At 52.8% G+C, this 13163-nt stretch overlaps 5 protein-coding genes across 5 annotated transcripts; 3 read left to right on the top strand and 2 right to left on the bottom strand.

Annotated features, from left to right (window-relative positions):
* Nucleotides 1–277: 277 nt before the first annotated feature.
* Nucleotides 278–2961, top strand: J4E86_006598 (uncharacterized protein; the record flags this gene model as incomplete). The annotated part of the gene is made up of 5 exons (XM_051447124.1): nucleotides 278–344; nucleotides 400–425; nucleotides 599–1023; nucleotides 1074–1856; nucleotides 1908–2961. The coding sequence occupies 5 exons, from the start codon at nucleotides 278–280 to the stop codon at nucleotides 2959–2961; spliced, it is 2355 nt and encodes a 784-aa protein (XP_051301609.1).
* A 1160-nt stretch (nucleotides 2962–4121) lies between these two features.
* J4E86_006597 (uncharacterized protein) lies at nucleotides 4122–4900 on the bottom strand (the record flags this gene model as incomplete). Its single annotated transcript, XM_051447123.1, has 2 exons — nucleotides 4122–4574; nucleotides 4625–4900. The coding sequence occupies 2 exons, from the start codon at nucleotides 4898–4900 to the stop codon at nucleotides 4122–4124; spliced, it is 729 nt and encodes a 242-aa protein (XP_051301608.1).
* Nucleotides 4901–5906: 1006 nt separating this feature from the next.
* J4E86_006596 (uncharacterized protein) lies at nucleotides 5907–7251 on the bottom strand (the record flags this gene model as incomplete). The annotated part of the gene is made up of 2 exons (XM_051447122.1): nucleotides 5907–5948; nucleotides 6010–7251. The coding sequence occupies 2 exons, from the start codon at nucleotides 7249–7251 to the stop codon at nucleotides 5907–5909; spliced, it is 1284 nt and encodes a 427-aa protein (XP_051301607.1).
* Nucleotides 7252–9819: 2568 nt separating this feature from the next.
* On the top strand, nucleotides 9820–11196 carry J4E86_006595 (uncharacterized protein; the record flags this gene model as incomplete). The annotated part of the gene is made up of 2 exons (XM_051447121.1): nucleotides 9820–9945; nucleotides 9997–11196. 2 exons carry the CDS (start codon nucleotides 9820–9822, stop codon nucleotides 11194–11196), a joined length of 1326 nt encoding a protein of 441 aa, XP_051301606.1.
* An 822-nt stretch (nucleotides 11197–12018) lies between these two features.
* J4E86_006594 (uncharacterized protein) lies at nucleotides 12019–13021 on the top strand (the record flags this gene model as incomplete). The annotated part of the gene is made up of 2 exons (XM_051447120.1): nucleotides 12019–12275; nucleotides 12325–13021. 2 exons carry the CDS (start codon nucleotides 12019–12021, stop codon nucleotides 13019–13021), a joined length of 954 nt encoding a protein of 317 aa, XP_051301605.1.
* Between the last annotated feature and the right edge of the window lie 142 nt (nucleotides 13022–13163).

Below are 13163 nucleotides of genomic sequence, written 5' to 3'. Positions count from 1 at the left end.
CCAAATATCGTCTGCTTTGAGAGTTGGCCTTCCTTAATTGCGGGGTTCAGGGAAAGGGTATACATGAGCTAGGCCCGCAAACAGCTAGCTCGTGGGGGAATGCGATCCGCACCTGCCCGAACACAGCATGACCCCACTATTAGGCCGCGTGCTTTGAGCCAATCCCAACGGATTAGCACGTCATTTTTCGCCTTAAGTCTGGGTCGTCGTCGCGCCGCCGTCGCTCTTTCGCAACTCCAGAACGACGCGATATCCCGAGCGACAAACCGAACGATACATGGAGTCGCCGGAAACGCCCGCCGTCCCAGAGACTGCTGCTAAGAAGCGCAGAAGACCAGTCAACGGTACGCGACATGGCCTCTTTATATGGCGATAGGTGTACTAATAGAGTTTCGACAGCCTGCGCTACTTGCCGTGCGAGAAAGGTAGGATCTCATGGTCTCTTCTATACCATTTCTCTCTTTAGAGACCCATACCAAGGCAATGGGTATCCTACGAGGGACCACCAGGTTGTCGTGATGGTCATAGTTCTGGCGTCGGGGCCTAGGACATCCGGAAAACCATAAATCAGGGCCGAACGTAGCTGACAATCATCTAGGTTAAGTGCGATGAACGCCCAAACGGCTGTCTGAACTGCGAAAGGCTACAGCTAGACTGTGTGCAGAATGGCGGTGTTTCCACCGCTGCGAAGAGACCAAGCACGGCGTACGAGCCCGTTGTAGGCATCAAGCGTAAACGTACATTTCGATCCTGCATTCCCTGTCGAGACTCCAAAGTCAAATGCTCCGGCGAACGACCGAACTGCATAAGATGCCAGCAGCGCAGAACCTCATGTGTATACGATGCTGAGCAGGTGGAGCCAGCCTGGGTACAGAGCATTGCGACTCCTGCCTCAGACGCGCACGCCGATTCCGTAATGATACCGCCACACACTCCCCGGGATTCTCGAGAGCCTTCAAGGATACTCGGCTCACTGTCGAATAGCGAGCCTGCTGTAGCGGGATGTCCGCCGGGCCTACTATGGTATGCTTTACGAACTCACTGGCGTGCATCGGACTTACGAATATGCACAGGTTGTTTTCCCAGCAGCTGCCACCCAGAATCAAACTTCATGCGTTGTTAGATGCTTACTTCAACAACGTCCACCCCATCCGCGTATTTGCGTTCGAGCACAAGCCATCGTTCATTCGAATGCTAGACGAAGGACAGCTCGTAGATGCATCCGATCAAGCCCTCTTGCACATAATGTGTGCATTGGGTGCTCGATTCTACGCTCTCGACTACAGTGAGTCGTTCTCGCCCTTGACGAAAGATCTGATCCAGTCAGCCGGAAGCCAATGGGCTAAAGTCGCGGAAGAGATGTTTTTCGCTGATTACAGCACCATTTCAATCACAAAACTCAAGGTCTTGGTCTTGCTTCACGATCAAGAAGCTCGCAATGGCAACTATGCTGGGTCTTTTCTTCTTACCGGCCTTGTCATACGTATGGCGCATGCTTTACAGCTCAACAATGAAGTGTCACCAGATGTGCTTTGTAAGGAATTAGGAGGAAGTCCAAACGAGGTTTCTGTGCGAGAGTCGCGTAGAAGACTCATGTGGGCGTGCTATATGATTGATGTCTGGGCTGGTAGTGGCGTCGACCACCTCACTATACTCAATGAAAGAGACCTCAAGATTCAGCTCCCGTGCAACGAGCGTCAGTTCTCACTACAGATCCCGTGTATCACGGAGCGGCTCGAGAGGGGCACATTGTTGGAGCTCATGTCCCCAGAGGACATTCCAGAGAAGCCGGCGGATAACCTGGGTATGGCTGCGTACTATGTGCGCATCGTCAGTATCTGGCGACGTGTTCTTCGGTGAGTGTGGCTAGAATAAGCTCGCGAGTCTTGATCGCTAACTTGTATTAGGTTTGTGAAGCACATGGACGAAGAACAACCGCCGTGGCTTCCAGAGTCAGGATTCGCCGTCCTCATTGAGGATATACAGTCGTGGAAACAAAGTCTGCCATCCTGGCTAGACTTCTCCGCGGACAACATCTACATTCGGCGCGAGACACATCAGCTAGGTGCCCTCCTCCTCATCCACTGCATGTACCATCACGTTATGTGCGACGTCCACAGGATCGCTCTCCCTGACCTGTTCAAAAACCAAGAGCCGTTCGTCTTCCCTACTGATCGACAGGCGTTCGTAAGTCATCTGCAAGACGTCTGCTTTGAGCATGCGCAGCGTATGTCGGTCCTAGTTTCACACATACTCCAACACGGGGTCAAACACTTTGCGGACTCCATACTGCCGTCTTTTGTTTACAACAGTAGTCGCATCATGCTCTACTACATCGCTCGGATTCTGGACGTATCGAAGCCCGACGCAGGAACTGTCATTGGTCGTACAGTCGAGCTAGTGCAGTACAACAACCAGGCGTTGCGGGAGATGGCATTCATGTATCCACTTGCTGAATCGTTATGTATCACCTCCGAGCGCTGGTTGGAGACTGTACGCGACAGTCTGGCTCGTGGTCACTCTGCTGACTACATTGCGCCTCAGGATCCATCAGAAAACGAAGCACGGCGCATTGTCGGCGCGCCTGCACCGATGGCTGGCACTCCTAGGCAGCGAAATGCGGCCATCTCAGTTATTCCTCCTGTCGAGGAGATACTCTCGGCAACTTCACCCTCAACTCTTCGTACGGCTACTACTCGCTATCCTTTCTCAGCGCCTACCACTGGCCACGGTTCTTCTACCGTAACATCAGGCCAGGCCATGACAACACCATCCGAGAATGCAGTAGGGACCATGTACTCCTCCCCCAGCGCGCCAACTGCTTTCGAGCAGCCCATGTTCAACCTGGACGACCTCCAGAATTTCTTCGGATGGGAAGCAAGTGATGATGAGAACGCGCAGTCCACTGGGTTTGAGGGCTTTGGTCCCTTAGGGTGGGCAAATAATTTCTCCATCATGTAAGTGACTACTGTATTGTGAAAGTTACCTGCTGGGCGTTTGGGCACGGTCTTTCTAGAGTACGCCTCCTCTCTTCCGCTAGCATCGACGCCGTAGGTTCTCGGCCATTTTGGTTCGTTACTAGAATGATTCCTCTCTAGGAGCAATAGTAATCTTCTGAACGACTTTGACTGGCCATAGTGGGTAGCTAAACCAGTAACATCGTGATTCGAGCGGTAAGGTGCCGCTTATCCGCGCAACATGGTCCAACAGTGATGCAGCTAACGGACACCAACATGCATAGTAACAGCCAAGACCAAAAGCCGGGTATTTGGTACTTTGCCGCTTTACCAAGACTCTTGGTAAAAGCATTTATATGTATGAGACTCATCCTGACCACCTCGCACCACCACAGCCCGTACCTCAACATGAGCGACACAATACCATTAACTAGCGCATTGAGCGCAAGACAAGCTGCCCTCAACAAATTCGTACAACAAAACTGGTACTATTTGCGCTATCTTTACATACCCGGGACCTTCCTCTTCATGCTTGGTTCCCTCAGCCTTGCGTATGCGGTACATCTGGATCGAGCGCGCCCGCACGAACTCCCCAAACCTCGGAGGATATCCTCGTTCCTGTTCCACGTGCTGGGACATCAGCTACTACTATACGGTATTCTGATCTGTTCGTTCTGGTATATGCTCAAGGATGAGCGTCCTGGATCGGGGATCGCCCGCGCTGATGCCGACAAGAATGCCCTGGGATCGATTAAGCAGAACGACCGCGCCCTGGGTAATGGCCCCGACTATCTCTTGGAAAGACATGCAGTCCCGTCAAAAAGCGCTCGCCCTATCCCGCTCGTTAGGTCTGCTATCACTGTCGCAGCTTCGGCTTTGGGCGTCGTCGCCGTGGTGACCCGATATAACTGTCTAGACAGCGAGTGTCCATTTCAACGGAAATGCTACGTAGTGAGCATTGTATGCATTACAATCGCCTTTTCAAGGTATTTTTGGGGTTTTCTCGAGTACGTTCGCAAAATTCGGACATACATGAGGAACAACGCGGACTGGACCAGGGGGATGAATCCGAGCTAAGGGTGGGTTGAATAGGGCACCCGAAGGAAGGTACATGAAAAAGTGTTATGGTGTATCTGATACTTTATTCATTGAAACTTCATAATGTTACTTGCCCTGCAAGCCCATATACCAACCTTCGCGTAACGAGTGATCGGCTACCGAGAATATGTCCAACCATGCTTCGCTGCCCGTAGCCATGCCACGTCCGTATATATTTGTGTCATGGATGCTGTTCTGGACAACATTCGTTTTCGTCCAATAGGTGCAGGCGACATTTCCATCTGGCGATATGGCTTCTATCATGAGGATTTTGTTCTGCTCTTGTAGGACTGGAAACTCCGCTTGAAACCAAAGGCCTCCCTTGTTGACATTACCTGGAGTATCTGCGCCTGGTCCGATACTGGCGTCCATGACCGTTGCAAAAACTTCGCATAGCGACGCGAAGGCTTTGGACATGTTGGTGTAATACTGTGTTCGCCAGGTTTCGTTGTTCATGATGCAGCGCAATGGATTGGTTCTCGTGGCTTCGCTGTTGTAGTATTGTTTGGGCCAGACATCCTTGGCTTGATCAGCAGAATGCGGGGACTATGTAGCGAACATGCAAATACCCATATTGTTGTCATAGGAGACTCGCCATTCGGTCTCGTTTTCGCGTAACGCCGCGCCGTCTCGCTCAAGCCGCGCGTGTAGAACAGACAGAGGTTAGGTTCAGGTCGCAATGTTGCTTCCGCTTGGAATAACTCGACGGTGTATTTATCGACGGTATCCCAGGTCGCCTTTGAGCTGTGGGTTTGGGTGCAGTCATCGTCCTTACGCTCTAGCGGAGCAGCTCCGGTGACGAGGAAGAGTTGGTAGAATGCGATAACAAAGGAAATGAGCTTCATAGCGAAGTTGAAGTATAACGGATTGGGGTTGAAGTTTCTCATGCGGCAGGGTGGAGCTCTATCTAACATAGGTGTAAACGGCCCCCAACGCCTATCTATGGCGAGGCTGAGCGTCAGGCGTGCATGCTCGGCGCCTGCGCCCTGGCGTCAAGTTTGCGCATCTTGTCAGCTCAAACACCAAGGATACGTTCGCACCTCACACGACCAATTTCATCTCTTTGGTGATCTGGTATGCCTCCAATGCACACGGTTCAACAGCACCTAGATAGTCAAGGCTCACTCAGCTCACTCGGATCAATCGCGAACCGCGCAATACTCAGCCAGCGATTTTGCGAAGAACGGCATCTCAACGGTGTGCCATGCACACTTCACATGGAATCACGAGCAGATCGCGAATTGAAACATCTCGGCTACGGGAATGGGAAATGGTGGATGGTGGGTAGAAGACAATAGGTGGCAAATTGCGAGATGGTGGCTGGTAACCAAGCGCCCGCACAGCCCTGCCCAGACGCGATTTCGGGTGCGTTGGAATAGAGTTAGCTTGCCCCCGCATTTGTCCTAGTTGAGCATGAGCTCAGGGCCGCTCATGTAACCTGGGCCGAACGATCACAATGCCGACGTCTCACTTATGGCTGAAGTTCCAGGGCACGAAGGCAGCGATACCATCTTGCCTTCTTCTTATATGTGGGTATAGTACGACTAGCGACACTAGGACGGGAAATATGCCTGTGTCGCGTACTTGAGTGTTTACTATTGGCGTGTACAACAGGTGAAGAATGAGATGGAGGACACGTTCCAAGGTTATCAGTACAGATACATTGAGCCTGACGATCAAGTTCGTCCGCTTTTGACTCGGAGATCGCAGTTGTACCTTAGGTAGTAATGCAGTTTGGAAAGTCTGCTGTCCTCATATTAGGCGTCAGCCGCCGCGAAACTCACTAGCCACGACGATTTCGGAAATGTTCCTTCGCTTTACCAGAGGGACGACCCTGTTTTCGCTTACTTCCTACCCAATGTCCAGCCACGTCGCAAAAACCTTCTTCCAGAGCTAGAATTCTTGTGTTTCCAGCTAGCTCATCTGTACTCAATTTCCATGGTTGACCTCCTACATCTGAAGCAATTAATGGGTCCATCGGATCTATTTTCCACAAGAAGAAAATGTCCATCTCGATCCCGAGTGACTTTGCGTATATGATGTCTGCGGATCCGAACATCAGGTCTAGGCGGTACATGTAGTATATACTGATGAAGCGCAGATCTGGAAGAAAAGTGGTCGGGAGGACAGCGATGTCGTTCAGCAAGCGCTCCATAAACTGCGTAGTAAGATACGTACAGTCGACAATGGTCAAAGACTTGAGCGTCACCGGTAGTGCCGCGAAGAATAGTCCGTTCGTCCGCACAAATTCACTAGGTGGAAGCGCGGACTCGGGGATTATCAACGTCTGTAGATCATCAAAATGGTAGTATATGGGCGAGATTAGGTGAGCCCGAGAGATTGTTATGTCACTCCAAGAGCATGGCATCTCTAGCTTGGTGAGCCGCGAGTACTTGACTTCGAAGACCTGGGCAAGATACTTGTGCTCTCTTAGTTGTTGCGTCGAGGGGTCATTGGTCCAGTGACGTCGGCCATCGACCTGTGGGCTCATTGGTCCTTGCCATGGGTCTGCGTCTCTGAGCAACATTGGATAGTGAAACATGTGGCCGCCACCGAGAAATAGTTCCGCGAGATTTGGTAGTGCTAGGAGAAGCAGCGCAAGGAAAGCGTTGTTGTGAGCTGATCGGAGCGCGTTTGCCCACATCCGCTTGTTTCGGTTGCTAACGTCTGCAGCGTCCCGGATAGTATCCAGGCAATCGGTTCGGAAAGCGACTTCGGTCTCGATAGCGAACTGCCTCGACGGCATGCTCGACCGGCGTTGCGCATCCACGTATTGTAGGAGCCCAGCGCGCAAGCTGCGCCGAAGATGACGTTCTCGGGCACTACTCCAGGGTCTTCGCATACAGCCGTCTTCGTCGCCACCATAGTTCGCTTCCCGAGCCTCAGGAGACACATAATTTGTGATTTTAAGAGACTCGACTTTATCCGCCCAATCACTCGCGGGGAAATCCCGGAGTGTTCGAAATAAAGCGAACGCTTTCGGGAGTGGGACGGTAAGTGCTTTGAGCTTGTGAAACGTGGTTCGAATGACTTTGGGGAAGCGAGTGTTCGCGGTCGCGAGGGATGTTAGGTTTCCGTAGGCGCTCCGGTCGAAGCGCGGCTCGACTGCGAGATAGGGGATGATTTGAAGAAGTAGTTCATCGGGGAGGTCTGTGATACTCGCCCTGGGGATACTGCTGGCTGTGGATAATGACATGTTTAACGCTCGACAGTCTGCGGGCGGGTGTAGGAGACAGTATGCGAGAAGAAAGAGTCAATAGCAGTGATTATATAGAGAAAGCGAATAGTAAATGCATAGGCAGGTGTTAGTAGGCACCGGTCTCACCACATAAGTGCCCCTCTATCCGTTCAGTTAGGATAGAAATGGTAGAAGGTGCGGGGCAATGGGGTCAAAGGGTAACCAAACAAGGCGAGATAGGGAATGTTCAAGCAAGATTCCCTAGCCAACATGTGCTGTTGCCTGGAAGGAGGTTCAGTCTCGAGTGAAGTCAAATCCTGAAATGGTTGCATAACATGTCTCCATATAGAGGGTAACAAGTGCAATAGCCAAGAGCGACCTCCATTGAACAGTCTATAGGTAGGGACGTAGTGTACAGTAGAGAAGACTGTCGCCCACTCCAGTAGAGCCTTCGAGACATGTGGTAGAGTCGTTGAGAAACCGCGGGAGCTGCTATGTGCCTCTGTTGCACGCCACGAACAATTGTTGTGAGTATCTCCTTTCGTGGCTTGTCATTTGCGGGCAAATCCGGTCTGTCGCTGGTATCGAACCTGTCTCCAAGCTCAGTGCTGATTAGACGACAGACGAGTCTTGTGATGTGATCATCGAGTACACCGACACAACCGTAACAGTGACCGTACTTCGACCTCTTCGGGGGATGACATCAATGCAGCCCCGGCGTAACAGGGACTTGTATGTGGTGAAGTGGTAGAGGAGCAACCCCTGCGTGTATGAAACGGACGTCTACGTACTCGAAGGGCCTGATAGGGGGCGTCTTTCGTGGGACAGCTCTCTGACACTGCCGGTGTTCATATCCTGTCCAGTACGCAGTGTGACTGCACCTCGAGATACGGCATCGGACCGTGCAAGATTTAATGTGGTTCTGCGGCCAGCGCCCTTGCATTCATAAACGGTCCAGGGGCGGGAGGCTGCTGACTCGGACCGATTCGATCGCTGAAGTGATCGTCCACCAACGGTTTTCTCCGCAGTTCAAGGCACATGCTTTTCGTTGTTGTTACTGATGACAATTCTCAGGCAGAGCTTGCCGCGTGACATCGTCGGACAGGGCGAAAAGATACATAGTACAACTGCACCTAAAATCCGGTGAAAGACTAGCATAGTGACCTTGGGACTACCAATTCGATAGTCAGAAGACTTGAAGCTGAGGTTTGCGTGTAGCTCGACACGGGCACTCGATGTGGAGCAGGCACGTGGCGTGGAGACGCGTCGGGAAATTGCTGGTAGCCCAATTCGTTCAGACAGCGCTAATCCTCCACCAGTTTGGTAAAGCTAGGGTCAAGGCACGGGTAAAATCTCCAACGGCCGTCTCGTGGTTGTAGCGCGATGTCAACAAAAGGCTGCGTCATGGAAGGTCTACCGTGCGCGTTGTGAAGGCACTAGGCTGTATTGACCAACGCTACGCCGCTTGGGGAACATTCGGGCCGATCCAGGAAGGAGTGTGCCTGAGTGCTGGCTTCCGACGATCGGGCAAAGACACCACCGTACTTTCTGTAAAATCGCGACTCAGTAGTTTGCGCGACCATATCATGGACTGCAAGTTCAAGTGTACTTGAGTAACTGGAGATAATAAACTGCAGCTCATCCACACTAGAAGACGCGCATACGGGCCGATCGTTCACGTTGTAACGGTGAGATGTGGCTGAGCGGACTGCAACCAACTGACAAGGAACAAAGAGCCGCTCTGAGAACGACCAATGCAGCGACGATACCAGTGCGATGGCAGCCCTATCTAACCTTTTCTCACTGAATGGGTCACACCAATGAGTCGCAGGAGACGTCTACGATAGTCTGCATCGAAGCCGCGAGTTCCGCGCCCTGGCAGTTCTACCCCTGATGCCGATCCCAATCGACACCAACACGATGACCTGAAGCGCACAGGTTATGACTCGGGACTTTTAGAGGCACAGCAAAATAGGAAGAGCTTTGCGAACCTGAAAGCGGCGTCGCGTATGGCGCATGCCCTTGAAGGAATCTTGATTAAGGTTCCTCTTGGTAAGGCGAACTAAATGAATTCAGGGATGCATATCTGGAAAAGCCACGACCCACATTATCTATGCCAAGCTGCCAGCCTCAAGACAAGATACGGTGAGGCTGTCAAATCTGCTATACTCCAGCTAGAAATTACTCGAGCGGGGCAAAGGACCCGTGCTGGTGGTTTCCACCTTTATGGGGTCACCAACAGCGATCTACGCTCATGATACCACTTCATAATGGCCGAATGCATGGGTCTCTCCAGTGGATCAACTATGGGCACCCTGGAATCAGGCTTCGTCATGTCGATCGACATCCTACTGGTCTTCCTAATGCACACAACGGTGATATACCGGACATTACTGTGCTGCCACACTTGTACATGGTGTGGCGTTAGGAGAGAGACGTTGGAGTGGGTGAGTATATAAGTACTATCGGCTCCGACTTCAGTAGTAGTATCATCCAGCTACAGATCCACAGTCATTCCTTTTTTACGACACTCGCTTTTTGCTCCAACTATTTTACAGTCTTTCCAAGAACCCTAATTCTCCCAAGATGCGTTTCAACGTCCCCGCCATTCTTGCAGCCGCCGCTGTTGCGAACGCCGCTGTTATTCCCCAGATCCCCAAGGTTGATGGCGTCGTTGGCGGCGCCACATCTGGCGTCTCTTCCACCGTCAACGTGAGTACACTACAAGTCGTCTTATGATTACTCCACTGACAAGTTCAACAGAAGGTTGATGGTGTCGCAAGCCCCAAGATCAACGCCTCCATCGGTCGCCGTGTTAACGCAAAGGTCGGCACCAAGTTCGGCTCCGTAGACGCCTCCGTCGACCCCAAGAAGATCAACGCCAACGTTGGTGCCCACATCACCAGGCGCCAGGTCCCTGACGTCAAGCCCATCGTTGGTGGTGCTACCTCCGGCGTCACCTCCACTGTCAACGACGTCAAGAACGTCGGTGCTGACGCCAAGGTCGAGGCTCTCGACGACGTTGTCGAGGTTGAGGTTGGCAAGCGTCAGGAGCTCCCTGTCGCTGGTGGCCTCGTCAACGGTGCTACCTCCAAGGTCACCTCCACTATCGACGACGTCAAGAACATCGATGCTAAGGTCGATGCCCTCGGTGCCTCCATCGACGCATCCATCGGCAAGCGCCAGGGCCTGCCCGTTGTTGGCGACGTCCCCGTTGCTGGCGACGTTACCTCCAAGGTTGGATCTACTCTCGCCGACGTCCAGAACCTGGACGTCAACGGCATCGCTGAGGGAGTCACCGCCCCCGTTGCCCCCGTCGTTGACGGTGTTGAGTCTGCTCTCAAGCCTGTTGTCGACGGTGTCGAGCAGGCTGTTGCCCCTGTCACTGGCGCTGTCTCCGGCCTTGTTACCCCCATTGTCAACGACGTCAAGGACAGCGCTCTCGGTGCCGTCAACGGCGTTACCTCCAAGGTTGAGTCCACTGTTGGATCCACTGTTGACGACGTCAAGAACACCACTGGTTCCGCTTCCGCTCTTGGTCAGTCCGCTGATGCCGCTGTTGAGAAGCGTCAGGTTCCTGACGTCGCCCCCGTCGTTGGTGGTGCCACTGGTGCCGTCGAGCCTGTTGCCAACACTGCCACCGGTGCCGTTAAGCCCGCCGTCGACACCGTCAAGGGTGCCGTTGAGCCTGCCGTCAACACTGTCAAGGGTGCCGTTGAGCCTGCCGTCAACACTGTCAAGGGTGCCGTCGACCCTGCCGTTAACGCTGTCAAGGGTGCCGTTGAGCCCGTTGTCAACACTGTCTCCGGTGTTGTCTCACCTGTTGTCGATGACGTCAAGGGCGTAGCCGGATCTACCGTCAAGACCGCCACCGACAAGGTCGGCTCCACCGTCGACGATGTCAAGAACATTGACGTCTCCGCCGATGTCCTCGGCGCTGCTAAGGTCGACGCCTCCCTATAAAGGCGCTGCTAAGCTATGACGGTCATGCTTCGAGCGTTACGCAATCTTCCAGCGTCCATAGCGGGACGCGTTTGTACATATATCCTAATCTGTAGTAACATCTAATCAGAAATACCCCCCCTAACTTCACCCATTGCTCGTGAACATGATAATCCAAGAGTGACTTGTGATGCCTCTTTATAGACCGATACTTCGTACTGTGCTAATTACGCCCTATGAGCGGAAAATTGTCAATACATCGATGCCAACTGTATGCTATCCTTTATCGACACCAAATGACCACGTGAGGAAGAGCGCATCATTTCTGTCACCCACGCCAACCTAAGAAAAACTAAACAGCCTAGAGCCTACGTTAGCGCTAGGTTACTGCCTTTACAAAGTTTTAGCTTAATGTAGCTTGTAGACCTGTTTAGTTCTTTGCTTGTATGAGGTGCATCCATAGTTGGATGCGTAGCGCGGTCTTGCCTCGGCAGCGGAGATCTCCGGCACTACCGGCAGGCCACCCTGAGCTAGGTTTCAACTTTCCAATGTTTCCCCCTCGTCCATGAACTTGCGATTCCACCAGCCTGCCACTTTAACGACGTTACGACCCATTGACGACCATTTTGCATATCCCGCTCTCTTTTCTGTCTTTCCGAACTGTTAGAGATACTACGCGTGGCTCCCAATTAGCTCGGAACCGTCTGCGACCAGCCATACCTAGAACACACGCCCTCGCGCAATCAAGCCTCACCGCTCTCGACCTCAGCTACACAGCTCATACGACTTGATATCGCACTCGCTCTTTACGTCGAAACACCACACCCTCCTTACCTGCCCACCATGCCCGAAACAACCAAGGTCGTGCCCCTCACCTGCCACGGCCACTCGAGACCTGTGCCGCATATTCACTTCTCGTCCCTGGTCGACGAGGACCAGTACTACATTATATCAGCATGCAAGGATAACAACCCCATGCTCCGCGACGGAGTGACGGGTGACTGGATTGGCACCTTCCTGGGCCACAAGGGCGCCGTCTGGCAAGCGAGACTCTCCTCGGATGCCTCACTGGCAGCGACGGCCTCTGCAGATTTCTCTGCGTAAGTGCTTCCGATTACCGCGAGTGAAGATGGTACTAATACTGCACAGCAAAGTCTGGGACACGCACACCGGTGAAGCCCTACACACTCTATCGCACAACCACATCGTCCGCGCCGTCGCATTCCCCAATCAGCCACACCCCCAGATCCTCGCGACAGGTGGCATGGAGAAGAAGCTGCGCATATACGATCTATCACGTAGCGACGCGACGAGCTTCGAGATTGGCGCAGGTGTCCACACCGGAACCATCAAGTCGATCGTGTGGACATCGGATCCGAATGTCATAATCACAGCAGCTGAAGACAAGAAGGTGCGGTGGTGGGACTTGCGCCAAGAGTCTACAATCGGCGAGCACGCCGTCGAAGGCACTGTTGGCTCTTGCGAGTTGGATAACACCTCCTCGGAGGGCATTTTGAGCGTAGCTGCTGGAAACAGTGCTTACTTCTTCAACAGCCAGTCGCCCGGATCGCTCATCAAAAGCATCAAGACACCGTACGAGATTGCCAGTGTGGCCCTGCACAATGGCGAGCGGAAGTTTGTTACTGGTGGTAGCAACCAGAATGATACCTGGGTCAGGGTCTGGGACTTCAACGAGGAGAAGGAGCTCGAGACCAACAAGGGCCATCACGGGCCTATCTGGTCGGCAAGCTTCTCGCCTGACGGAAAGCTCTACGCGACAGGCAGTGAGGATGGAACAGTCAAGCTCTGGAAGTTCACATCCGGCCCGTACGGTCTGTGGAAATAGGATTTTGCATGACCGGCGCTGCTCCTTGCCACACCTATGGCCAGATGCAACATTCCAGCACCCCCATAGTAGCAAATACGAGACAAGTAGCATTTACCACTTTGGATAAGCTGTTACCATCGCGATTCTTAACAATGACATG

The sequence above is a fragment of the Alternaria arbusti genome (genome assembly GCF_024043155.1).
Source record: "Alternaria arbusti strain BMP 1465 chromosome Unknown scaffold_8, whole genome shotgun sequence".
In the NCBI taxonomy this organism is placed as follows: Eukaryota; Fungi; Ascomycota; class Dothideomycetes; order Pleosporales; family Pleosporaceae; genus Alternaria; species Alternaria arbusti.
The sequence above is the reverse complement of the archived record's forward strand: the minus strand, read 5'-3'. Positions and strand labels throughout refer to the sequence as shown.